General features: G+C 42.3%; 1 protein-coding gene across 2 annotated transcripts in view; it reads left to right on the forward strand.

Annotated features, from left to right (window-relative positions):
- The window catches only part of LOC139276202 (MORC family CW-type zinc finger protein 3-like), an 88754-nt gene that overhangs the window by 13235 nt on the left and 55583 nt on the right, over positions 1 to 19936 (forward strand). For both annotated transcript variants that reach the window (XR_011595869.1, XM_070893827.1), the window contains exons 3-9: positions 13902 to 14034; positions 14963 to 15177; positions 15323 to 15467; positions 16114 to 16267; positions 16749 to 16877; positions 19115 to 19234; positions 19342 to 19439. Coding sequence is in view for 1 of the 2 variants with exons in the window: in XM_070893827.1 (XP_070749928.1) it covers positions 13902 to 14034; positions 14963 to 15177; positions 15323 to 15467; positions 16114 to 16267; positions 16749 to 16877; positions 19115 to 19234; positions 19342 to 19439 (994 nt within the window). In the remaining variant the exon portion in view is untranslated. The remainder of the gene's footprint in view (positions 1 to 13901; positions 14035 to 14962; positions 15178 to 15322; positions 15468 to 16113; positions 16268 to 16748; positions 16878 to 19114; positions 19235 to 19341; positions 19440 to 19936) is intronic.

Below are 19936 nucleotides of genomic sequence, written 5' to 3' on the forward strand. Positions count from 1 at the left end.
GGACCTTGTCAAAAGCCTTTTGAAAGTCCAAATACACCACATCCACTGGTTCTCCCTTGTCCACTCTACCAGTTACATGCTCACAAAATTCTAGAAGATTTGTCAAGCATGATTTCCCTTTCATAAATCCATGCTGACTTGGACCGATCCTGTCACTGTTTTCCAAATGCGCTGCTATTTCCTCTCTAATAATTGATTCCAACATTTTCCTCACTACTGATGTCAGGCTAACCGGTCTATAATTACCTGTTTTCTCTCTTCCCTCCTTTTTTAAAAAGTGGTGTTACATTAGCTACCCTCCAGTCCATAGGAACTGATCCAGAGTCGATAGACTGTTGGAAAATGATCACCAATGCATCCACTATTTCTAGGGCCACTTTCTTAAGTACTCTGGGATACAGACTATCAGGCTCCGGGGATTTATCGGCCTTCAATCCCATCAATTTCCCGAACACAATTTACTGCCCAATAAGGATTTCCTTGAGTTCCCCCTTCTCACTAGACCCTCGGGCCCCTAGTATTTCCGGAAGGTTATTTGTGTCTTCCTTCGTGAAGACCGAACCAAAGTATTTGTTCAATTGGTCTGCCATTTCTTTGTTCCCCATTATAAATTCATCTGAATCTGACTGCAAGGGACCTACGTTTGTCTTCATTAATCTTTGTCTCCACATATCTATAGAATCTTTTGCAGTCAGTTTTTATGTTGCCAGCAAGCTTCCTCGCGTACTCTATTTTCCCCCTCCTAATTTGTCCTCCTCTGCTGAATTCTAAATTTCTCCCAGTCCTCAGGTTTGCTGCTTTTTCTAGCTAATTTATATGCCTCTTCCTTGGATTTAACACTATCCCTAATTTCCCTTGTTAGCCACGGTTGAGCCACCTTCCCCGTTTTATTTTTACTCCAGACAGGGATGTACAATTGTTGAAGTTCATCCATGTGATCTTTAAATGTTTGCCATTGCCTATCCGCTGTCAACCATTTAAGTATCATTCGCCAGTCTATACTAGCCAATTCATGTCTCATACCATCGAAGTTATCTTTCCTTAAGTTCAGGACCCTAGTCTCTGAGAAACAAAAGAGTAAAAGCAGAGGCTCTGACCATCATTTTCCAATCCTCTCTGGTTACAGGTGTATTGCTGGAGGTCTACTAGTATTATACCTTTGTTTAAAAAGGGATAGATCGAGTAACTACAGGCCAGTCAGCCTAACCTCGGTGGTGGGGAAAAGTATTGGAGAAAAATTCTGAGGACAGGATAAATCTTCATCCACAAAGACACAGATAAATCAAGAACAATCAACATGGATGTGTTAAGGGAAGGATGTGTCTGATTGACTTAATTGAATTTTTCGATGAGGGTAGTGCATTTGATGTAGTGTAATGGATTTTAGCAAAGTTTTTGATAAAGTCCCATGTGGCAGACTGGTCATAAAAGTAAAACCCCATGGAATCCAAGGCAAAGTGGCAAGTTGGTTCGAAAACTAGCTCGGGCAGGAAGCAAAGGGTAATGGTTGATGGGTGTTTTTGTGACTGGAAGGCTGTTTCCAGTGGGGTTCTGCAGGGCTCAGGTACTAGGTCTCTTGCTTTGTGTCGTATATATCAATGATTTTGACTTGAATGTTGGGGGTATGATTAAGAAGTTTGCGGATGATAAAAATATTGGCGCTGTGGTTGATAATGAAGAAAGCTGTATTCTGCAGGAAGATATCAATGAACTGGTTCCCTGAGGAAGAGTGTGTTCGAAGACCAGGACCTCCAATCTGGCACTGAGCTTATGGTCTATAGGGCAGTAGTGATACCCGCCCTCCTAAATGGCTCAGACATGGACTATATACAATAGACACCTCAAAGCGCTGGAGAAGTACCACCACTCCTGCCTCCACAAGATGCTGGGAGGATAGATGCACTAACGTCAGTGTTCTCACTCAGGCCAGCATCGAAGCACTGTCCACACTTGACCAACTCTGTTAGGCGTGCCACGTCGTCCGCATGCCCGACACAAGACTCCCAAAGCAAGCGCTCTACTCTGAACTCCTACACGGCAAGCGAGCCCCAGGTGGGCAGAGGAAACATTTCAAGGATACCCTCAAAGCCTCCTTGATAAAGTGCAACATCCCCACCGGCACCTGGGAAGCCCTGACCCAAGACTGCCCAAAGTGGAGGAAGAGCAGAAATCCAGCACAGACAGCGGAAGGAGCGTACGGCAAACCAGATTCCGCATCCACCCTTTTCTTCAACCACTGTGCTCCACCTATTAGAGACTGTACAGTCCAATGCGGGAATTGCAGTCACCTGAGAACTCACTTTGAGTGGAAGCAAGTCTTCCTCAATTTCTCGGGACTGCCTATGATACTGAGCAATGAAGTGGTCAGGTGGGCAGACAGTGGCAAATGGAGTTCAATCCGGAGAAGTGTGAGGTAATGCATTTGGAGAGGGCTAACAAGGCAAGAGAATACACAATAAATGGCAGAACACTGAGGTGTAGAGGAACAAAGGGACCTTGGAGTGCATGTCCACAGATCCCTGAAGGTAGTAGATAAGGTGGATAAGAGAGCATATGGAATATCTGCCTTTATTAGCCGAGGCATAGGATACAAACGCAGGGAGGTTATGCTTGAACTGTGTAAAACACGTGTTGGGCCACAGCTAAAGTACTGTGTGCAGTTTTGGTCACCACGTTACAGGAAAGATGTGATTGTAATAGAGAGGGTTCAGAGGAGATTTACGAGTATGTTGCCTGGACTGGATAATTTTAGCTATGAGGAAAGATTGGATAGGCTGGGGTTGTTTTCTTTGGAACAGACGAGGCTGAGGGGAGACCTTATTGACGTGTATAAAATTATGAGGAACTGATAATAGAGGGGTCAACAACCAGGGGGGGCATAGATTTAAAGTAATTGGTAGGAGGTTTAGAGGGGATTGAAGAGGAAATTATTTCACCCAGAGGGTGGTGAGGGTCTGGAACTCACTGCCTGAAAGGGCGGTAGAGGCAGAAACCCTCACCATATTTAAAAAGTGCTTGGATATGCACTTTAACTGCTGCAACCTACAAGGCTGCGGATCGTGAGCTGGAAAGTGAGTTTCGACTGGATAGCTCTTTATCAGCCGGCGTGGACACGATGGGCCGAAATTGCCTCCTTCTGCACTGTAACTTTCTATGAAGTCACACACCATCCTGACTTTGAACTATATCGTCGTTCTTTCATAATTGCTGGGTCCAAATCCTGAAACTCCCCACATTGCCGTTAGGGAGGAGTACTTTCACCACAAGGACTGCAACAGTGCAAGAATGCGGCTCACCACCACCTTCTCGAGGGCAATAAAGGATGGATAATAAATACTGGCCTTGCCAATGACGCCTTCATTCCAGGAACAAATAAAAAAAAATTGTAACTGCAGCAATATTGAAGATTTGAAATGAGTAATGAATAACTGGCAGAGCTCCTCCAGAAGATTTGAGTTGTGGTTGGAAAGATCACTGCTAGATTTGATCACACAATCGACTCCAGCCAAACAAACAATAGCTTGGTGCCACCTGGCTTGGATGCTACGCTATGCTAGGAGGACCATACCAGCACTGAATCGCATTGCGATGTAATAAATAGAAGAGAAGCCTGACACACACAACTGTGACACAAGGAGAATGGGCATGCTACATACAAATATATGCCTAATAATATGTATTCCTTTGTCTGAGTGATCCATGCTCCATGAATAAAGGCTCAAGATTGAAGAATCACATCAACTTGACAGAGATTTTATGGACCATTCTCACATGTAATGTAAGCAAGCGCTATGTCTATACACTCACCAGCAGGAGACTCATCGGACACTAGGAGCAACACCATTTGAGGTTGTTCCCAACACGGAGTTCACCCAAAAGGGTTTTGTTACCTTTCTTGAAACACACTTGCACAGTTTTGTCTACAACTGTCACTTAGTGACTCCGCAGATGTTACGAGTGGTTTTGAGACACAAGCATGGGAACTAAAGTCTCCATTCTATGCCTGTCCTCAGTATTGCTGAATCTTGCATTTCTCTGTCTCACTCAGCTCATCTCATGAGTACTTTTCTTTTCCCCATGAATTTTAATCGTTTGTTCTAAGTGTGCTTTGTTAACTTCATTGTTTTCAGTTTAGTTTGAAAGGAACCTAATCATGGAATTAAACATCTGCTCCTGCTTTCCACCTTCTCGTGCTCGCTATATCTTGAGTTCCCACACTGGATGCCACTGCTGTGCCAAGTCAGTAAAAAGTTGCTTGTATCCTGCTACCTTTTTCACATCCAAGTGAAGAGATAGTTTTTTGTTCAAAATGTTTCCCCATCACATTCATAGCATGGATTTGTTAAAAGACAAATCATGTTTGACCAACTGATAGAGTTCTTTGAAGCGACTGAGACGGTTGATGAGGGTAGTGTGGTTGATGCTGTGTATGTGGACTTTTGAAAGGAGTTTGACAAAGTGCCACATAATAGACTTGTTAGCAAAATTAAAGCCCATGCGATTAAAAGGACAGTGGCAGCATGGATACAAAATTGGCTGAGGGACAGAAAGCAGCGAGTTTTGAATGGTTGTTTTTCCAGATTGGAGATAAGTCTACAGTGGTGTTCCCAGGGGTCAGTATTAGGACCACTGCTCTTTTTGATGTATATTAATGACCTGGACTTGGGTATACAGGGCACAATATCATTTGCAGATGATACGTAATTTGGAAGTGTAGTAAACAGTGAGGACAGGAGCAGACTTCAGGAGGACATAGACTGGGGAAATGGGCAGACACATGGCAAATAAAATTAAACACAGGAAAGTATGAAATGATACATTTGTGTAGGAAGAATGAAGAGAGGCAAATAGTACAGTTTTAAAGGGGGTGCAGAAACCGAGACCAGGGCATGTATATACACAAATCTTTGAAGGTGGCAGAACAAGTTTAGACAGCTCTTTTTTTTTTAAAAAGCATGAGGTCCTTGGCTTTATTAGTAGAGTACAAAAGCAAGGAAGTTATGCTAAACTGTTATAAAACATTGGTTAGGCCTCACATTTCACTGCTGTGTTTAATTCTGGGCACCACACTTTAGGAATAATGTCAAGGCCTTGGAGAGGGTACATAAGGGATTTAGCAGAATGGTACTGGGGATGAGCGACTTCAGTTATGTGCCGAGACTGGAGAAGCTGGGGTTGTTCTCCTTGGTGCAGAGAAGGTTAAAAGGAGATTTGATAGAGGTGTTTAAACTCATGAAAGATTCTGATAGAGTAATTAAGGCGAAACTGATTCCAATGGCAGAAGGGTTGGTAACCAGAGGACACTGATTTTAAATTGATTGGCAGCATAGAGAAACAATTTTACACAGTGAGTGATGTGATCTGGAATGCGCTGCCTGCAAGGGTGTGGAAGCAGATTTAATTAAATTCAAAAGAGATTTGGATAAATACTTGAAGGGAAAAAATTACAGGGCTATGGGAAAAGAGATGGGGAATTGGGTTAATTGGATAGCTCTACCAAAGAGCTGACATGGGCACGGTGGGCCGAATGGCCTACTTCTGTGGTGTATCATTCTTTGATTCGACATACGCTAGCAAATGTGTCCTTTTTTTCAAATTTACTGTGATTAAGAGGTTGCACTGCCATGTTAACAGACAAAAGTTGAGGATTCATGTTACGATGCAGCATCCCGAATCTGGATCCCTCGGGACCGAAGCCGTTCCCGATTTTGCGTTTTGCCGGATTTTGGAACGTCTTTCTGATATCAAGAATCCGGAAACACCCAAGCACAGGTTTGGGTATTTCCGGATTTCGGAATGTCAAGGGGGGGGAGGGGGTTGCTCGTCTGAGCTGTTTGGGTCGCCGGGTGGAGCCTTGCCGCCGCCGAGGTGTTCGTGTGGGGCCTTGCCGCCGAGGACCTGTTCGGACGGGGCCCCGCCGTCGTGGAGGAGTTCCTTGTCTGGCCTCAAGTAGGTGGGATTGGGCAGCCGAGGTGTGGGCGAAGTCGGTTCGCCGAGGCGGAGGGAGTCCAGATATCGAAACATTTTCCGGATTCCGGAACATTCTGGATTCCGGAACTCCAGATTTTGGAGGTCGAACCTGTACTACATTATCACAACCAACTGCTACTAACTTTTCACATGCCTAGAGATTCTCTACTCTTGTGGGTGCCCTAATGAACCCCTTGTGTACCAGTTAGTCACCATTGGGTTTTATTTTGTTTCCTAATGTATTTTATTTCTCGGCATAATCAATCTAAATTTATGGAGTATATAAAGAAAGTAGATTTCCCTTGGTGTTCATCATAAATCAGAGGATAGGTTCTCTATCTGACTTGTCTCAAATGCAGCTTCTTGTGTCTTCTCCTCTTTTGATTGTGTCTCGTCTCTTCTAGTTCTCTCTCCCTTTGTCTTTTTTGGTACCCCCGTCCCTATTTTTTTTTTACTTGCAATGCTTTTTTTCAGGTTTTCTGTTTTTTGGGTTGGAGATGGCTGGTGGTATGTTGAAGACATTGACAGTACCTTCCAACTTAATCTAATTCTATCTTTTTTTTGTGAAAGATTAAAATATTATCCTTTTTTATCTCTGCGCCTTTGGTCTCACTAAAGTGAAGGTAGTGTGAGAAACTGGGTATTAAACTACTGTTCACAATAGGAATGGTTTTGCAAGTAGTGGCATGGGATAGAGTATCCTTCCACACAAGATTTTCAGTTGGGTTCTAATATTTCTGTTCGTGTTCTTCATTTGGGGATTTCTGTTATTAAATTGTTGATCTTTTAATACAACTTTGTCGTTGACTCTCAAAGTTGTAACCTCATTGAACAGTGAAGTTCTTGTTTTAGTATTTAGTTTGAAGTGTCCTACCAGTCTAATCAGCTTCCAGTGCCTGTATAAGGAACTATTTTCAGAAAGTTTCACTGTAGCAAAATCACACCAGTTAAAATTGTTAGCTGATGAAGCGCTGGTACACTACTTCGTTCAACCTGCCTTGTTTGTCATCTGACCATCTTTAGAGCTGTTACTTATGGCTTTATAAAGAAAGAATACACTTGCATTTATATAGGGTCTTTCATTAGCTTGGGATGTCCCAAAGTACGTGCAGTCAATGAATTACTTTTCTAGTGTCGACACTGTTGTATTGTAGACAAACATGTCAGCCAAACATGGTCTGCACTTAAGCAGAGTGTTTCATTTGGAAAGGGTGGGAATTCAGAGACTAAGGGGAAGGAGTTGCTGCTTTTTGCCTGCACTGCTTGTAGTGTTTAGTGTTACAGGTAGATAATTTAATTACTCATAACTTGATCTAGATCAATTAAGTAGTCAAGGAACTAAACTGTAAACTAAATTACTTCACTACAAATTTAATTAAATTGAACACGGTTGTGTTGCCAGGGTTAAAGACATCATCTCGCTGCTGGAGAAGAACTTGGAGTGGAATGGGGAGGATCCAGTTGTCGTGGTCCACGTTGGAACCAATGACATAGGTAGAACTAGGAATGAGGTTCTGCTAAGAGAGTTTGAGGAGTTGGGATCCAAATTAAAAAAGCAGTACCTCAAAGGTAATCTCTGGATTGTTACCTGAGCCGCGTGCCAATTGACAAAGGGATAAGCAGATTAGAAAGTTAAAAGCATGGCTCAGTAGTGTGGGAGATGGGTTTTGCTTCATGGGGCACTGGCATTAATACTGGGGAAAGAGGGAGCTGTTCTATTGGGACAGGCTCCAATTAGGCTGGAACCAGTGTCCTGGCGAAATAGACAGGGCTTTAATCTAACACAGGATTCTGGAAAGAGTAAATTTAAAAGCAGCAAGAGAAATGCCAAGGCTCTAGAGTAGAGCAGAATTTTGGGTAAAAATAAGCCGAGTGGGTCAGGAAGGGACAGTGTAACGAGTGACTAAGGTGATATCAGGGAAAAATAGAAAAAAGTCAAAGCTAAAGACACTATTTCTGAATGCGTGAAGCATTTGCAATAAAATAGATGAATTAATAGCACATATAGAAATTAATAGGTTTGATCTAATGGCCATTACGGAGATGTAGTTGCAAAGTGACCAAGGTTGGGAACTAAATATTCTAGGATACTTGACTTTTAGAAGAGATAGGCAAAATAGAAAAGGAGGAGGGGTAGCTCTAATAAAGAATGCAATAAAGACAGTAGAGAGCATGGATCTTAGCTTGGAAAATCAAATAGAATCAGTTTGGGTGGAGCTAAGAAACAGTAAGGGGCAGAAAACATTGATGGGAGCTATTTATAGGCCTCCAGACAGTAGTGGAAATGTACAGCATGGTACAAATCGGGAAATTAGAGATGCATGTAACAAGGGTAATCTTGGGGGATCTTAATCTACATATCGACTAGGAAAACCAAATTTACAGTATTAGTGTGGCAGATGAATTCATTGTATACAAAATAGTTTTCTAGATAAATATGTTGAGGAACCAACCAGGAACAGGCTATTTTTGATCTAATTGCAATGAGAAAAGGTTAATTAATAACCTTGTAGTAAAGAGGCCTTTTAGGGAAGAGTGACCATAATATGATAGGGTTTTGAAAGACGTGGCTATATAGTGGATTCATTGGTTGTCATCTTCCAAAATTCCATAGATTCTAGAATGGTTCCTGCAGATTGGTAGTAAATGTAACTCCCCTATTTAAGAAAGGAGGGAGAGAGAAAACTGGGAACTACAGACCAGTTAGCCTGTCAACAGTAGTATGGAAAATGCTCAAATCTATTATTAAGGATGTGGTAACAGGCACTTAAAAAAAAAAAAAAATAGGATTGGGCAGGGTTGGGATGGATTTATGAAAGGGAAATCCATGTTTGACAGATCTGTTTTTAGATATGGGGAAAACCAGTGGATGTGTTGTATTTGAATTTTCCGAAGGTAGGCGATAAGGTGCCACACAAGAGGTTATTAAAACAAAATTAGGGCTCATAGGATTGGGGGTAATATACTAGCATGGATCGAAGGTTTGTTAATGGACAGAAAGTGAGTAGGAATAAACGGGTCATTTTCGGGTTGGCAGGCTGTAACTCGTGAGGTACCACAAGGATCAGTGCTTGGGCCCCAGCTATTCACATTCTATATCAATGATTTGGATGAGGGAACTAAATGTAATATAATCCAAGTTTGCTGATGATACAAAGCTAGGTGGGAATGTAAGTTGTGAGCAGGATGCAAAGAGACTTTGAGGGGATATAGACAGGCTAAGTGTGTGGGCAAGAACATGGCAAATGGAATATAATGTAGAGAAATGTGAAGTTATTCACTTTGGTGGGAAAAATAGAAAAGCGGAGTATTTTTTAAATGGTGAGAGATTGGGAAATGTTGGTGTTCAGAGGCACCTGGGTGTCCTTGTACACAAATCACTGAAAGTTAACATGCAGGTACAGCAAGCAATTAAGAAAGCAAATGGTATGTTGGCCTTTATTACAAGATTTGAGTATGATTAAAGATGTCTTACTGCAATTAGGTAGGGCCCTGGTGAGACTGCACCTGGGGTATTGTGTACAGCTTTGGTCTACTTACTTAAGGAAGGATAAAATTTGCCACAGAGGCAGTACAGCGAAGATTCACCAGACTGATTCCTGGGATGGGGGATTGTGTAGACTAGGCTTATATTCCCTAGAGTTTAGAAGACTGAGAGGTGAGCTCAGTGAAACATACAACATTCCTACAGGGCTTGACAGGGTAGATGCAGGGAGGATGTTTCCCCTGGCTGGGGAGTCTAGAAGCAGGGGTCACAGTCTCAGAATAAGGGGTCAGTCATTTAGGACTAAGATGAGAAATTTCTTCACTTGGAAATCTCTACCCAGAGAACTCTCTTGGAACTCTCTACCCAGAGAGCTGTGGAGGCTCAGTCGTTGAGTATATTCAAGATGGAGATCGATAGATTCTTGGGGCTAGAACCTCCACTTTTGTGCTTATCGCCCAAAAATGGGCGTTATTTCCGGTGTGGGTGTTTTAGGGTTTTCAGATCGCTGGCTTCTCGTCCATTCTCAAAACACCTAGTTTCCATTTTTGAAAATGGGCGTTGCCGTGGGCGATATCAAATGGACGGTAGCGTTAAATTTTTTTGACCTTCTGCCATAAAGTGTGGCCGTCCTTAGCATCATTATCGTAGGCAGTCCCTTGAATCGAGGATGACTTGCTTCCACATCAAAAAGTTCACAGGTGTTTCAGTGGTGGACCTAAAATTCCAGGTCCGAACTAAATCGGTGGAAGATGCCTGTGCTTGGATTTTAAAAAAAACGAGTGGTGACCGTTGCACACCAGCCAACACACGGGCTTGACAGAGCTAGGTCTTGGTCCAGTAGCAAGGATTAACCAAGACGACTGGAGACCTGCTCTGCTGCACGGACCTAGTGTGCACACATGTAGTGTGTGCTGCCCCTGGGCCCTCGCCTCTCCAGGGCCCCAATCACGTCCCTCTGCAATCTCTCGCTGCTCCTTCACCCTGGCCTCGCCGCTCCTGCAATACCTGCCCATGCTCCAATCACTGACCTCGATATTGGTGACATCACTCATCACTGCCGTTGCTCTCCTGTTCCAACATGTGCTGCTCCCTGGAGTGGTATGCCGCCACACTGCTCCTTCCGCTCCCCGGCCTGCTCCGATGATTCTCGCAGGCCAGGCATGGCAACGCTCGCTTCCTGTGATTCAGGAGGTCAAGGGTCATCATGACATGCGCAGAAGAGCAGACCGAGAGAGAGACTGAGCTCAGAGGCACTGAAAGAGTGTGTGGCTGTGGTGTGTGCTTGTCTGGCTGTTGTGGGAGGCATGAAGGAAATTCACCAGTAGCAAAAAGCCTACTAAGCACCAAGAACATAGTTGGCAGTGAGTCCTTGTCCAACAAATAAGATATAACATGGAAGGGATGGAGGAGGCCCTGGAGCTGGTAGCCAGGAACACTGGTGGCAGAGGGCTCCCAGTGGTCCCGGAGTGCTGCACTGTACCCCAAGGTGCTGCACCTCATTGCCAACCACACGAGAGCCAGCAGCAACATCTTGTTTCTGGCTCTGAGCACGTTCCCACCTTGGGACCATCCTCTCCCATATCCGTCCAAGCAGCGCTTCGGCCGTAAACCCCCCCCCAAATGAAGCATTGCCTGACGACCTCCTCGGCCAGGTGCTTGGAGTCGGGCAGGGGAAGGGTTGGTTTGTACAGAACTACTGATGATTTCAGACTAATGTTCAATTTAAATATTTTTTATTTAACACAATCTTGTAGCACATTGGCTCAGATAGCTGCACCATTACACGCTAGTGATTCCTTAACATCAAAGGGTATAATGACACTTAACTTCAATCAACTTAAACTTTAACTGTCACCAAGGTAATGCCCGCCATTGATGTATGACCTGCACACCCAGCAGTGTGTCAGCCTTGTAAATAACACCAACGTTCTTTCAGGCAAAGCGATCATTGATGAGCTCCTGATGTAAGGCTCTTCCATGGCACCATGGGCCCTTTCATGCAGTCTACAGGGGGGTGGGGGCATGGCTTCAGCGTCGGCCTGGTTGTCTGGGCCGATGTCAACGTCCGTCTCCTCCTCTTCCTCTGGTGAGGTGGACTGTCACACTCATCAAGCAATTCTTGTCCCCTCCTGATAGCCAAGTTGTGCAGCATGGAGCAATTTAGCTACCTGCTCAGGGTGGTATTGGAGCTCGCCTCCTGAGTGGTCCAGGCATCTAAAGCATCGCTTCAGCACTCTAGTGGTTTTCTCCACAATATTGCGAGTTGCTCTGTGGCTTTTGTTGTATTGCCTCTCGGCTTAGGTGTGGGTGTCACGCAGAGGGTCGTCAGCCATGTGGCGAGGCCATATCCTTTATCACCAAGCATCCAGCATTGACCTTGTAGCTCATTGTTAAACAAGTCAGATACAGTGCGCTCATGCAGGATGTGCGCATCATGGATGCTGCCCTGAAATTGAGCATTCACTGCCAGTATAATTTGCTGGTGGTTGACAACCAGTTGGACATTCAGGGAGTGAAATCCCTTGTGGTTCCTGAAAACATCAGCATCCTGAAAAGGTGCCCGCATCGTGATGTGCGTACAATCTATTGCTCCCTGGACCTTGGAAGTTTGCAATTCTGGAGAATCCTAGAGCCCTTTCTCTCTGTGCCTCCCTAATCATAGGGAAGCTGATCAAGTCCCTCCTGCGTGCATACAGGGCTTCAGTGACCTGTCTAATGCAGCGATGTGTGGCATGCTGAGAAAGTCCGCAAATGTCTCCAGCTGTGGCCTGAAAAGAACCCGAGGCATAGAACGACAGTGCCATGGTGACTTTGACCTTGCCGGACAGTGCAGTACTGATGGCGCTGGCAGGCTGCAAATCTGCCCTTATCAGCTGGCATACCTTAGTGATAACCTCCTTTGTGGAAGCGCAGTCTCCGAAGGCAGATGGTGTCGGGCAAGTCGAGGTAAGAATGCTTCTCCTTGTACTTGCGTGGAGTGTAACATCTGGTCCTCCTCATCTGTCTGTCACGTCTTACATTGGGCACATAATGCAGTGGAGCGTTCCTTCGGCGATGTCGAATCTGCTGCATGTAATTGGTCAGCAAGAGAGGGTGAGAAAAGACAGGCCCCATTACAGTAGCTCTCTGTTTTCCACTGACTGGTCCCAAACAAGGAATGCCCCGATGAAGACACACCTTCAATTCCAATTGGTCACAATATAGTCAAGATGTTTTTACAGATGTTCACATCAACCCCAACGACCTGCAGAGTGCATCCGAACTCCGCCGAGGTTGAAGCACAGCAGCCTTTTTAAAGGACGCGAGATGTGATCTAGAACATGGCGTCCATAACACTGTGATTCGTTCCAGTTAGTTCCACTTTTTCTGGGTGATACTGTGGGCAAAATGTGTGCGAGGTGGTGAGGGCAACCTCATGGCCGCTAGTTTTGGTAAATATGCTTTTTACGACAAAAAATAAGTGGGCGGGCGTTAATATTGAATCTCGGCATTACTTTCTGCATGGATTTAACGCTGGGCGATATGGGCGTTGAACTCGCCCATTCTGCTGATTCCGCTCAATCGAAGTGGGCGGGCAGTAATAATTTTTTTCCAGCATTAAGCACATGGGAAAAGTAATACTCGCCAATAAGTTTTTGAAAAATGCCCGTCAGTTTCCATTTTGTGCCAAAATGGGCGATTATATGGGCATTATACGTCATTTCAGTGGTAAAGTGGGCATTGAACATGCAAAAAAAGTGGAGGTTCTAGCCCTTGGATACTGTGGGAATCAAGAGATATGGGGATAGTGCAGGAAAGCAGAATTGAGGTAGAAGATCAGCCATGATCTTGAATGGCGGAGTAGGCTCGAGGGACTGAATGGCCTACTCCTGCTCCAATTATGTTCTTTGTAGAATCTTGCTATATGCAGATTGAACACAACAGCAATTAATTGAATAATTAGTTAATCATATTAGTGCAATGTTGTTAACCGCCTAGTACACTTGCCCAGAATTTTCATTTCTTGGTCTCCATTTTAAGAAACTACAGAAGTAGATAGTCCGAAGGATATAACAGTGTGGACTTCTTCATCAGCAGAGATTAGCAACAACTAACTCGTAAACTGAAGGTGTACATTTACTCCGTAGTGCTGGTTTAATGTCCCTGGATTCACTAATACCGAAATTAAAGTGTTCTCTCCTGTGCTTTATGTAGTTTAGTGGAATATATTCTCTGGTTTGTTGGAGCAGACCAATTCTCACTGTCATACATCATTTGTTAAAAATACAGTGATCCTTTTTAGATTTCAAGTGCAAAATTGCCAACATTGCTTTTACACTTTATATTGTTCTACATCTTGCACAAGAAACCACATCCTTTGCACAGCAAGAATAACATCTAAAGTGAGTTTAGTTAATGTGTTTCTGTTCCATTATTTAACTTTTTTTTGTTTTAACGGTTCTAGATAATGCATATGATCCAGATGTAAATGCAAAGCAGATGTGGATTGATAAGACCGTAATAAAACAGCAAATTTGCTTGACATTTGCTGACAATGGCCAGGGGATGAATGAAGGCAAATTGCACAAAATGTTGAGGTAAGTTGTTGCTTTGGTTATAAAGATTCAGAAAGAATACCACAGTGGTACACTCCTCCTGATAATTGAAAGTTTTTTTTCCAGCAAATTGAACGGAGCAACTTTGAATTATGAAGAGTAGACTATTGTTTGATGTACTGGTATGCTATTGTGGTTGAACTTTACTTGTGTTCATCATGTGTTGGTGCAAGCAACAGCTTAATCATTGGTAGTAGCTCTGATTGCACAGTTATGAGACTGATGGATAGCTCCACTGAAGAGAAAGCACTAAATAGGCTCCAATCTTAATGACCTCCTTCTGGACTGCAATTTATACAATTTTAGGAATTAACAGAAATACTGGAAATTGCTGGGAGGCTGAAACTTGTTCAGTGTCCAGCTCTCTGTCCCTATAGTGTACTTTAACTTGTAAGAGCACCTCCCATCCTACTTCATCTAACACCATTAAACATATTATTTTGTATCTGCAATTGAGTCAGAATGCTTAGCTTCCGGTGTTGTGGAAATAATGTTTTGAGTGGATTCTTAATCCCTTTAGAAAGGCAGAAATCACCCAGCAATGTAACTGCTCCTTTTCAGAAAATAATGTCATCAGTTCAATGTGTACAGGCTGTGTCATCATATTTATGTATACACAATATAAAGGGCATCCTTCATTCTCTAGTGACACTGAACAGTGAAAACGCCTGTAAAGATTCATGCATAACTGCAGTGTTCTACTTTTTCATTTGTCATTTAAGATTTACCATGAATTTTGTAATTAAGAATTTTAATTTCTCAAACTCCTACTTGCAATACTTAATCTTGTTTGTATTTGCAATTGTATTTTGATATTGTGGAAGTCTATAGTTTAAAATGTGAAAAGTGCTGTACTATTTTGGCTTGAAACCTTTGATTTTAATGTAAATTTCTTTCTCTTCCCTCCCAGCTTTGGATTCAGTGACAAAGTTACATTAAATGGTCACGCTCCTGTTGGGCTTTATGGCAATGGTTTCAAGTCTGGATCTATGCGGTTGGGAAGAGACGCAATGGTTTTCACAAAAAATGGAGAAACGTGTAGTGTCGGCTTCTTGTCTCAGACCTACCTTGAAGCGGTAAAAGCAGAAAATGTAATTGTACCGATTATTTCGTTCAATTATAACAATATCCTTTTTGTAAATTAAGTTTGTTCTTGATTTAAAAGACATTCAGTATTTAAGGTACAGGTTGAACCTCTCTTATCCGGCACGAGTTTAAAAACTGATTGTTGTATATTGAATATATGGTTATATTCCTTAATAAGTCTTACAAAAACTTATAACTGAGAGCATGCAGTCAAGTTTGAAAGCAATTTTACAGCATTCTTTATTCAGCACGGAAAAGGAGCTCCAGGCAGAACTGGATGCTATTTCTGGAAAACGAGGAACCAGGATTATCATTTGGAATGTAAGAGAGTAAGTTGAACTTTGTTAATTGGTACCTGAACTATATAACAATTTTGCTATAAAGAGATGAATGTCATGGAAGGATTAGATATGAGATGCAGTGGGTCACACTAATCTATGCATTTTTACTTAAAAGCATTTTGAACAGTTCACTTTCTGTTGTCTGATACAGTTATGGCACCATAAAAAGTTACAACACAAAAGGAGACCATTTGGCTTACCACATCTGTGCTGGCTCTCTGAAAGAGCTATCTACCTAGTCCCAGTCCCACGCCCTTCTTGTTCTTTTTCAAACATTGATCGAGTTGCCTATTCAAAGCCATTATGGATCCTACTTCCACCTCTGTTTCTGATTCCATGTCCTAACAATCTCTGGTTATAAATAAAATTGTAACCCCCTCCATTTATTTGGTGAGCTTAAAATGATGCCCTCTAGTTACTGACTCACTGACTAATGGAAATGGGGTTCTCCATTTATCTTGTCAAAATCCAATATAATTTGAACTCTGATCAGATCTCCTCTTAACCTTCTTTGTTCTAATAAGAACACCAGTTATAATAGCTGTAAACATTTGAAAGAGTTTGGTTAAATTTCTGGAATGGAAGTTCATGAACTGAAATAGCCATGGGTTTAATGGTATTACTTTATTTCAAGAACCAAGGATGGAAAGCCAGAGTTTGACTTTGAATTTGACAAATACGATATCCGAATCCCTGGAGATATTTCAGACGACAGCTCCGGGAAGAAAAAATACAAAAGGCAAGAACGGATGGATCAAATTGTGCCCGAAAGTGACTATTCATTAAGAGTAAGTTAACATAAAAATTTCCTAGCAAGCTTAGAAATTGCTAATAATTTTGCTGAATAAGGAAGATTAGGCCATTTGTAACTGGAATTTGAGAGCCCGATTAAAGAAACCATGTCACCGCTGAATTGTTTTATTTCTGGTTGTATTGTACTAATTTTCATGCCATGGCAATTTAAAATATATATTTGACAAATGCTGCATTTCAAAGACTTAAAAATCTGGCTTTGTGAGGAGACTAATCACTGTTAAATGCATATTGGTGTTAAATTCCATTTGAGGAAGCTTTCTTGTAATATTCTGTTCCATCCTAATATACAGTTTTTCATTTGTGCCATTAACCTTATTTATTTAATCTGAAAATTTTAAAGTTGAAATTTACTGAATTTGTTTCCCTATAGATGAGGTGATCATAGAATATTTAAAGCATACTTCTGTGATGTAGTCCAATTGGTGCTTATGCATTGTTACATTTTATTTTCAGGCTTATTGTAGTGTTTTGTACCTGAAGCCACGGATGCAAATCATTCTTCTGGGAAAGAAAGTCAAAACTCAGCTTATTTCTAAGAGTCTTGCGCACATTGAACATGATATATACAAACCATCATTTATTGTATCCTTTTTTGAAGTATCTTTAATTTAAATAAAGTTCTCTTAAAGGAGGACTTTGTGTATTATAAAATATATGCCTATTTATAAAAAAGTGTACCTCATACTGAAATATTGAGCAGAATGAGAATTTTGAACAGTACATCAGTGTTGCATTGTGCTGTATGGCATGAAGTGGCAAGATGAAAGTCCACTGCCACGTACTGAGCTCCAAAACTAGACTATGCTAAGTGAAAGATTGATGTTTCCTTTCAGGGACAGAAATCAGAGGGCAAGTCGCATTGCAATCTTGGCATATTTCCTAGTGATTTATTTTAGAACTGGATTATTAGTGATGAGAATGCAGGACACCTAGCCATCCCCTTCGTTGAGAGAATTATGAATGAGGCAGCACCTAAATAAGAGAAAGGAAGTTGAAGAATTGACTACATTTTTCATAATTCAGTATTTGTTATCGGGCTTTAGAGGAATCATCGTCATCATAGGCAGTCCCTCTGAATCGAGGAAGTCTTGCTTCCACTCCCAATGAGTCCTTAGGTGGCTGAACAGTCCAATACGAGAACCATAGTTCCTGTCACAGGTGGGACAGATAGTCGTTGAGGGAAAGGGTGGGTGGGACAGGTTTGCCGCATGCTCTTTCCGCTGCCTGTGCTTGATTTCTGCATGCTCTCGGCGTTGAGACTCTAGGCGCTTGGCGCCCTCCCGGATGCACTTCCTCCACTTTGGGCGGTCTTGGGCCAGGGACTTCCAGGTTTCAGTGGGGATGTTGCACTTTATCAGGGAGGCTTTGAGGGTTTCCTTGTAATGTTTCCTCTGCCCACCTTTGGCTCGTTTGCCGTGAAGGTGTTCCGAGTAGAGCACTTGCTTTGGGAGTCTCTTGTCTGGTATGCGGACAATGTGGCCTGCCCAATGGAACTGATCAAGTGTAGTCAGTGCTTCAATGCTGGGGATATTGGCCTGGTCGAGGACGCTAATGTTGGTGCATCTGTCCTCCCAGGGGACCTTGCGGAGACATCGTTGGTGGTATTTCTCCAGCGACTTGAGGTGTCTACTGTACATGGTCCATGTCTCTGAGCCATACAAGAGGGCGGGTATTACTACAGCCCTGTAGACCATGAGCTTGGTGGCAGTTTTGAGGGCCTGATCTTCAAACACTCTTTTCCTCAGGTGGCCGAAGGCTGCACTGGCGCACTGGAGGCAGTGTTGAACCTCGTCGTCCATGTCTGTTGTTGATAAGAAGCTCCCGAGGTATGGGAAATGGTCCACGTTGTTCAGGGCCGCGCTATGGATCTAATAACTTGAATAGTGTCATTCACTCCGTAAGGACATCCCAAAGCGCATCGCATACAATTAATTTATTTTTGAGGTATAGTCACTGTTTTGTAGGCATACGCAGCAGCTAATTTGCACGTTATTTATATAGTGGTTTCAAACCACTTTAAAATTGTTCCGGTATGTCTTTAAATTATGCTTTTAATTCAGCACCTCAAATAGCTCCCACTGCTGCCAGCATCAATGATTGATCTGTAACCATTAGTAATTCATCTTGGTCTTTTACAGCACGGGATTCTGTCTCGAGACATAACTTAAGTTCACTTCAAGTCAACCTTACGTGAATATTTTACCTGCCCACCATTCATGCTTTACTGAAATTCTTGTGACAACAGTAAATGGCGATTTCTTTAAAACTTAATGTTAATTTTGGGGTAGAGGTGGTACAGCAGCCATGCGCTTTCTGTCGAAAGCCTTTGTTGTGCGAATTGTCCCCGCCACAAAGATGCATCCTGGCCCCAGCCAACTTTGCGTCCTGCTCTGTTCCATAATTGAGGAAGGATATCCTCCTTGCACGGGCTAAGGCAGCCCTTTAATTTTGTAATTTTCCCTCCGTCACCCGTAGCGACATTTTATGCATTCCACACCTCCAATGTTGCTAGGGCATAATGACAAAAGTTATGTGATTGGAATGGTATTTAAATACACCTGTTCACATTTGGGTAACATATTCTGCCAACACTTCAGTCTCGTAGAGGCAGTGCATGTGAGGAACTGACATGACAGATCCCAAAAGAATGTTCTGTTAAATTCCATCCATTACGCCAGGGAGCCGGTGTAACTCAAACAAAAAAATTACGCCTTTATTTTTACTTGGAGTTTGAAAAAGAACACACAATATAACTGTTCATTCTTTAACTTCCATTTATAGTTATGGCTGTGCTGTAATTTCCTTAATGCTCTTTGAAGACCAGAAATGTAAAAATAACCTTTGGCTTTAATTGGAGAAACAAAGAACATTATGGGATAATGATGTACCATAAAAACCGGCTGATTAAATCTTACGAGAAAGTTGGCTGTCAGCTCAGAGTAAGTATATTTATAAATTATAAGACCAATTGTGGTTTGAAATTAATTTACATTTGACATCTGAACCTACAATGATGATATGAATCCATTGTAATATTTCCTTTCAGGCAAACAACATGGGAGTGGGTGTCATAGGAGTCATTGAATGCGACTTTCTCAAGCCCACACACAACAAACAGGACTTTGATTATACGAATGAGTATAGGTAAAATAAAGCTGTGGGGAAGCTACCTTTTCCTAAGTACAATATACTTTACAGTATTTTAAATGCTAGACATGTCTCTAGTATACATGGGCCTTTAATTTCATTATGCACTTTAATAATTTTTTATGGGAGGAAAGGGGTTTAACATTTTCCACCTCTTACTCTTTAGAGTGGATGTGTTGAATTAACTTGTATAACATTGAAAATGGTTTTTGATGGTCTTCTGGTAACTGGAGTTTTAACTTGTATAGATAACGGGACTTACTTTTATTGAGAACTGACACAAGCTTTGTTGACTCAAGGCCAGTTTGCTAATTATTTCTAGTATGTTTTGAACAGGGAAACAATTATTCTGACAAATGCATACGTAACTGGTGCTTGGATCAGAACTTTGACAGATTCTTGTCCTTTTTGAATAAATGCATGGAGTTTATTGCAACTGATTATGACTAACATAAACATATTTGTTTCATACCCCAGCTGCTGTTGAAGGAGCA

This window comes from Pristiophorus japonicus, chromosome 11, assembly GCF_044704955.1.
Source record: "Pristiophorus japonicus isolate sPriJap1 chromosome 11, sPriJap1.hap1, whole genome shotgun sequence".
Taxonomy (NCBI): domain Eukaryota; kingdom Metazoa; phylum Chordata; class Chondrichthyes; family Pristiophoridae; genus Pristiophorus; species Pristiophorus japonicus.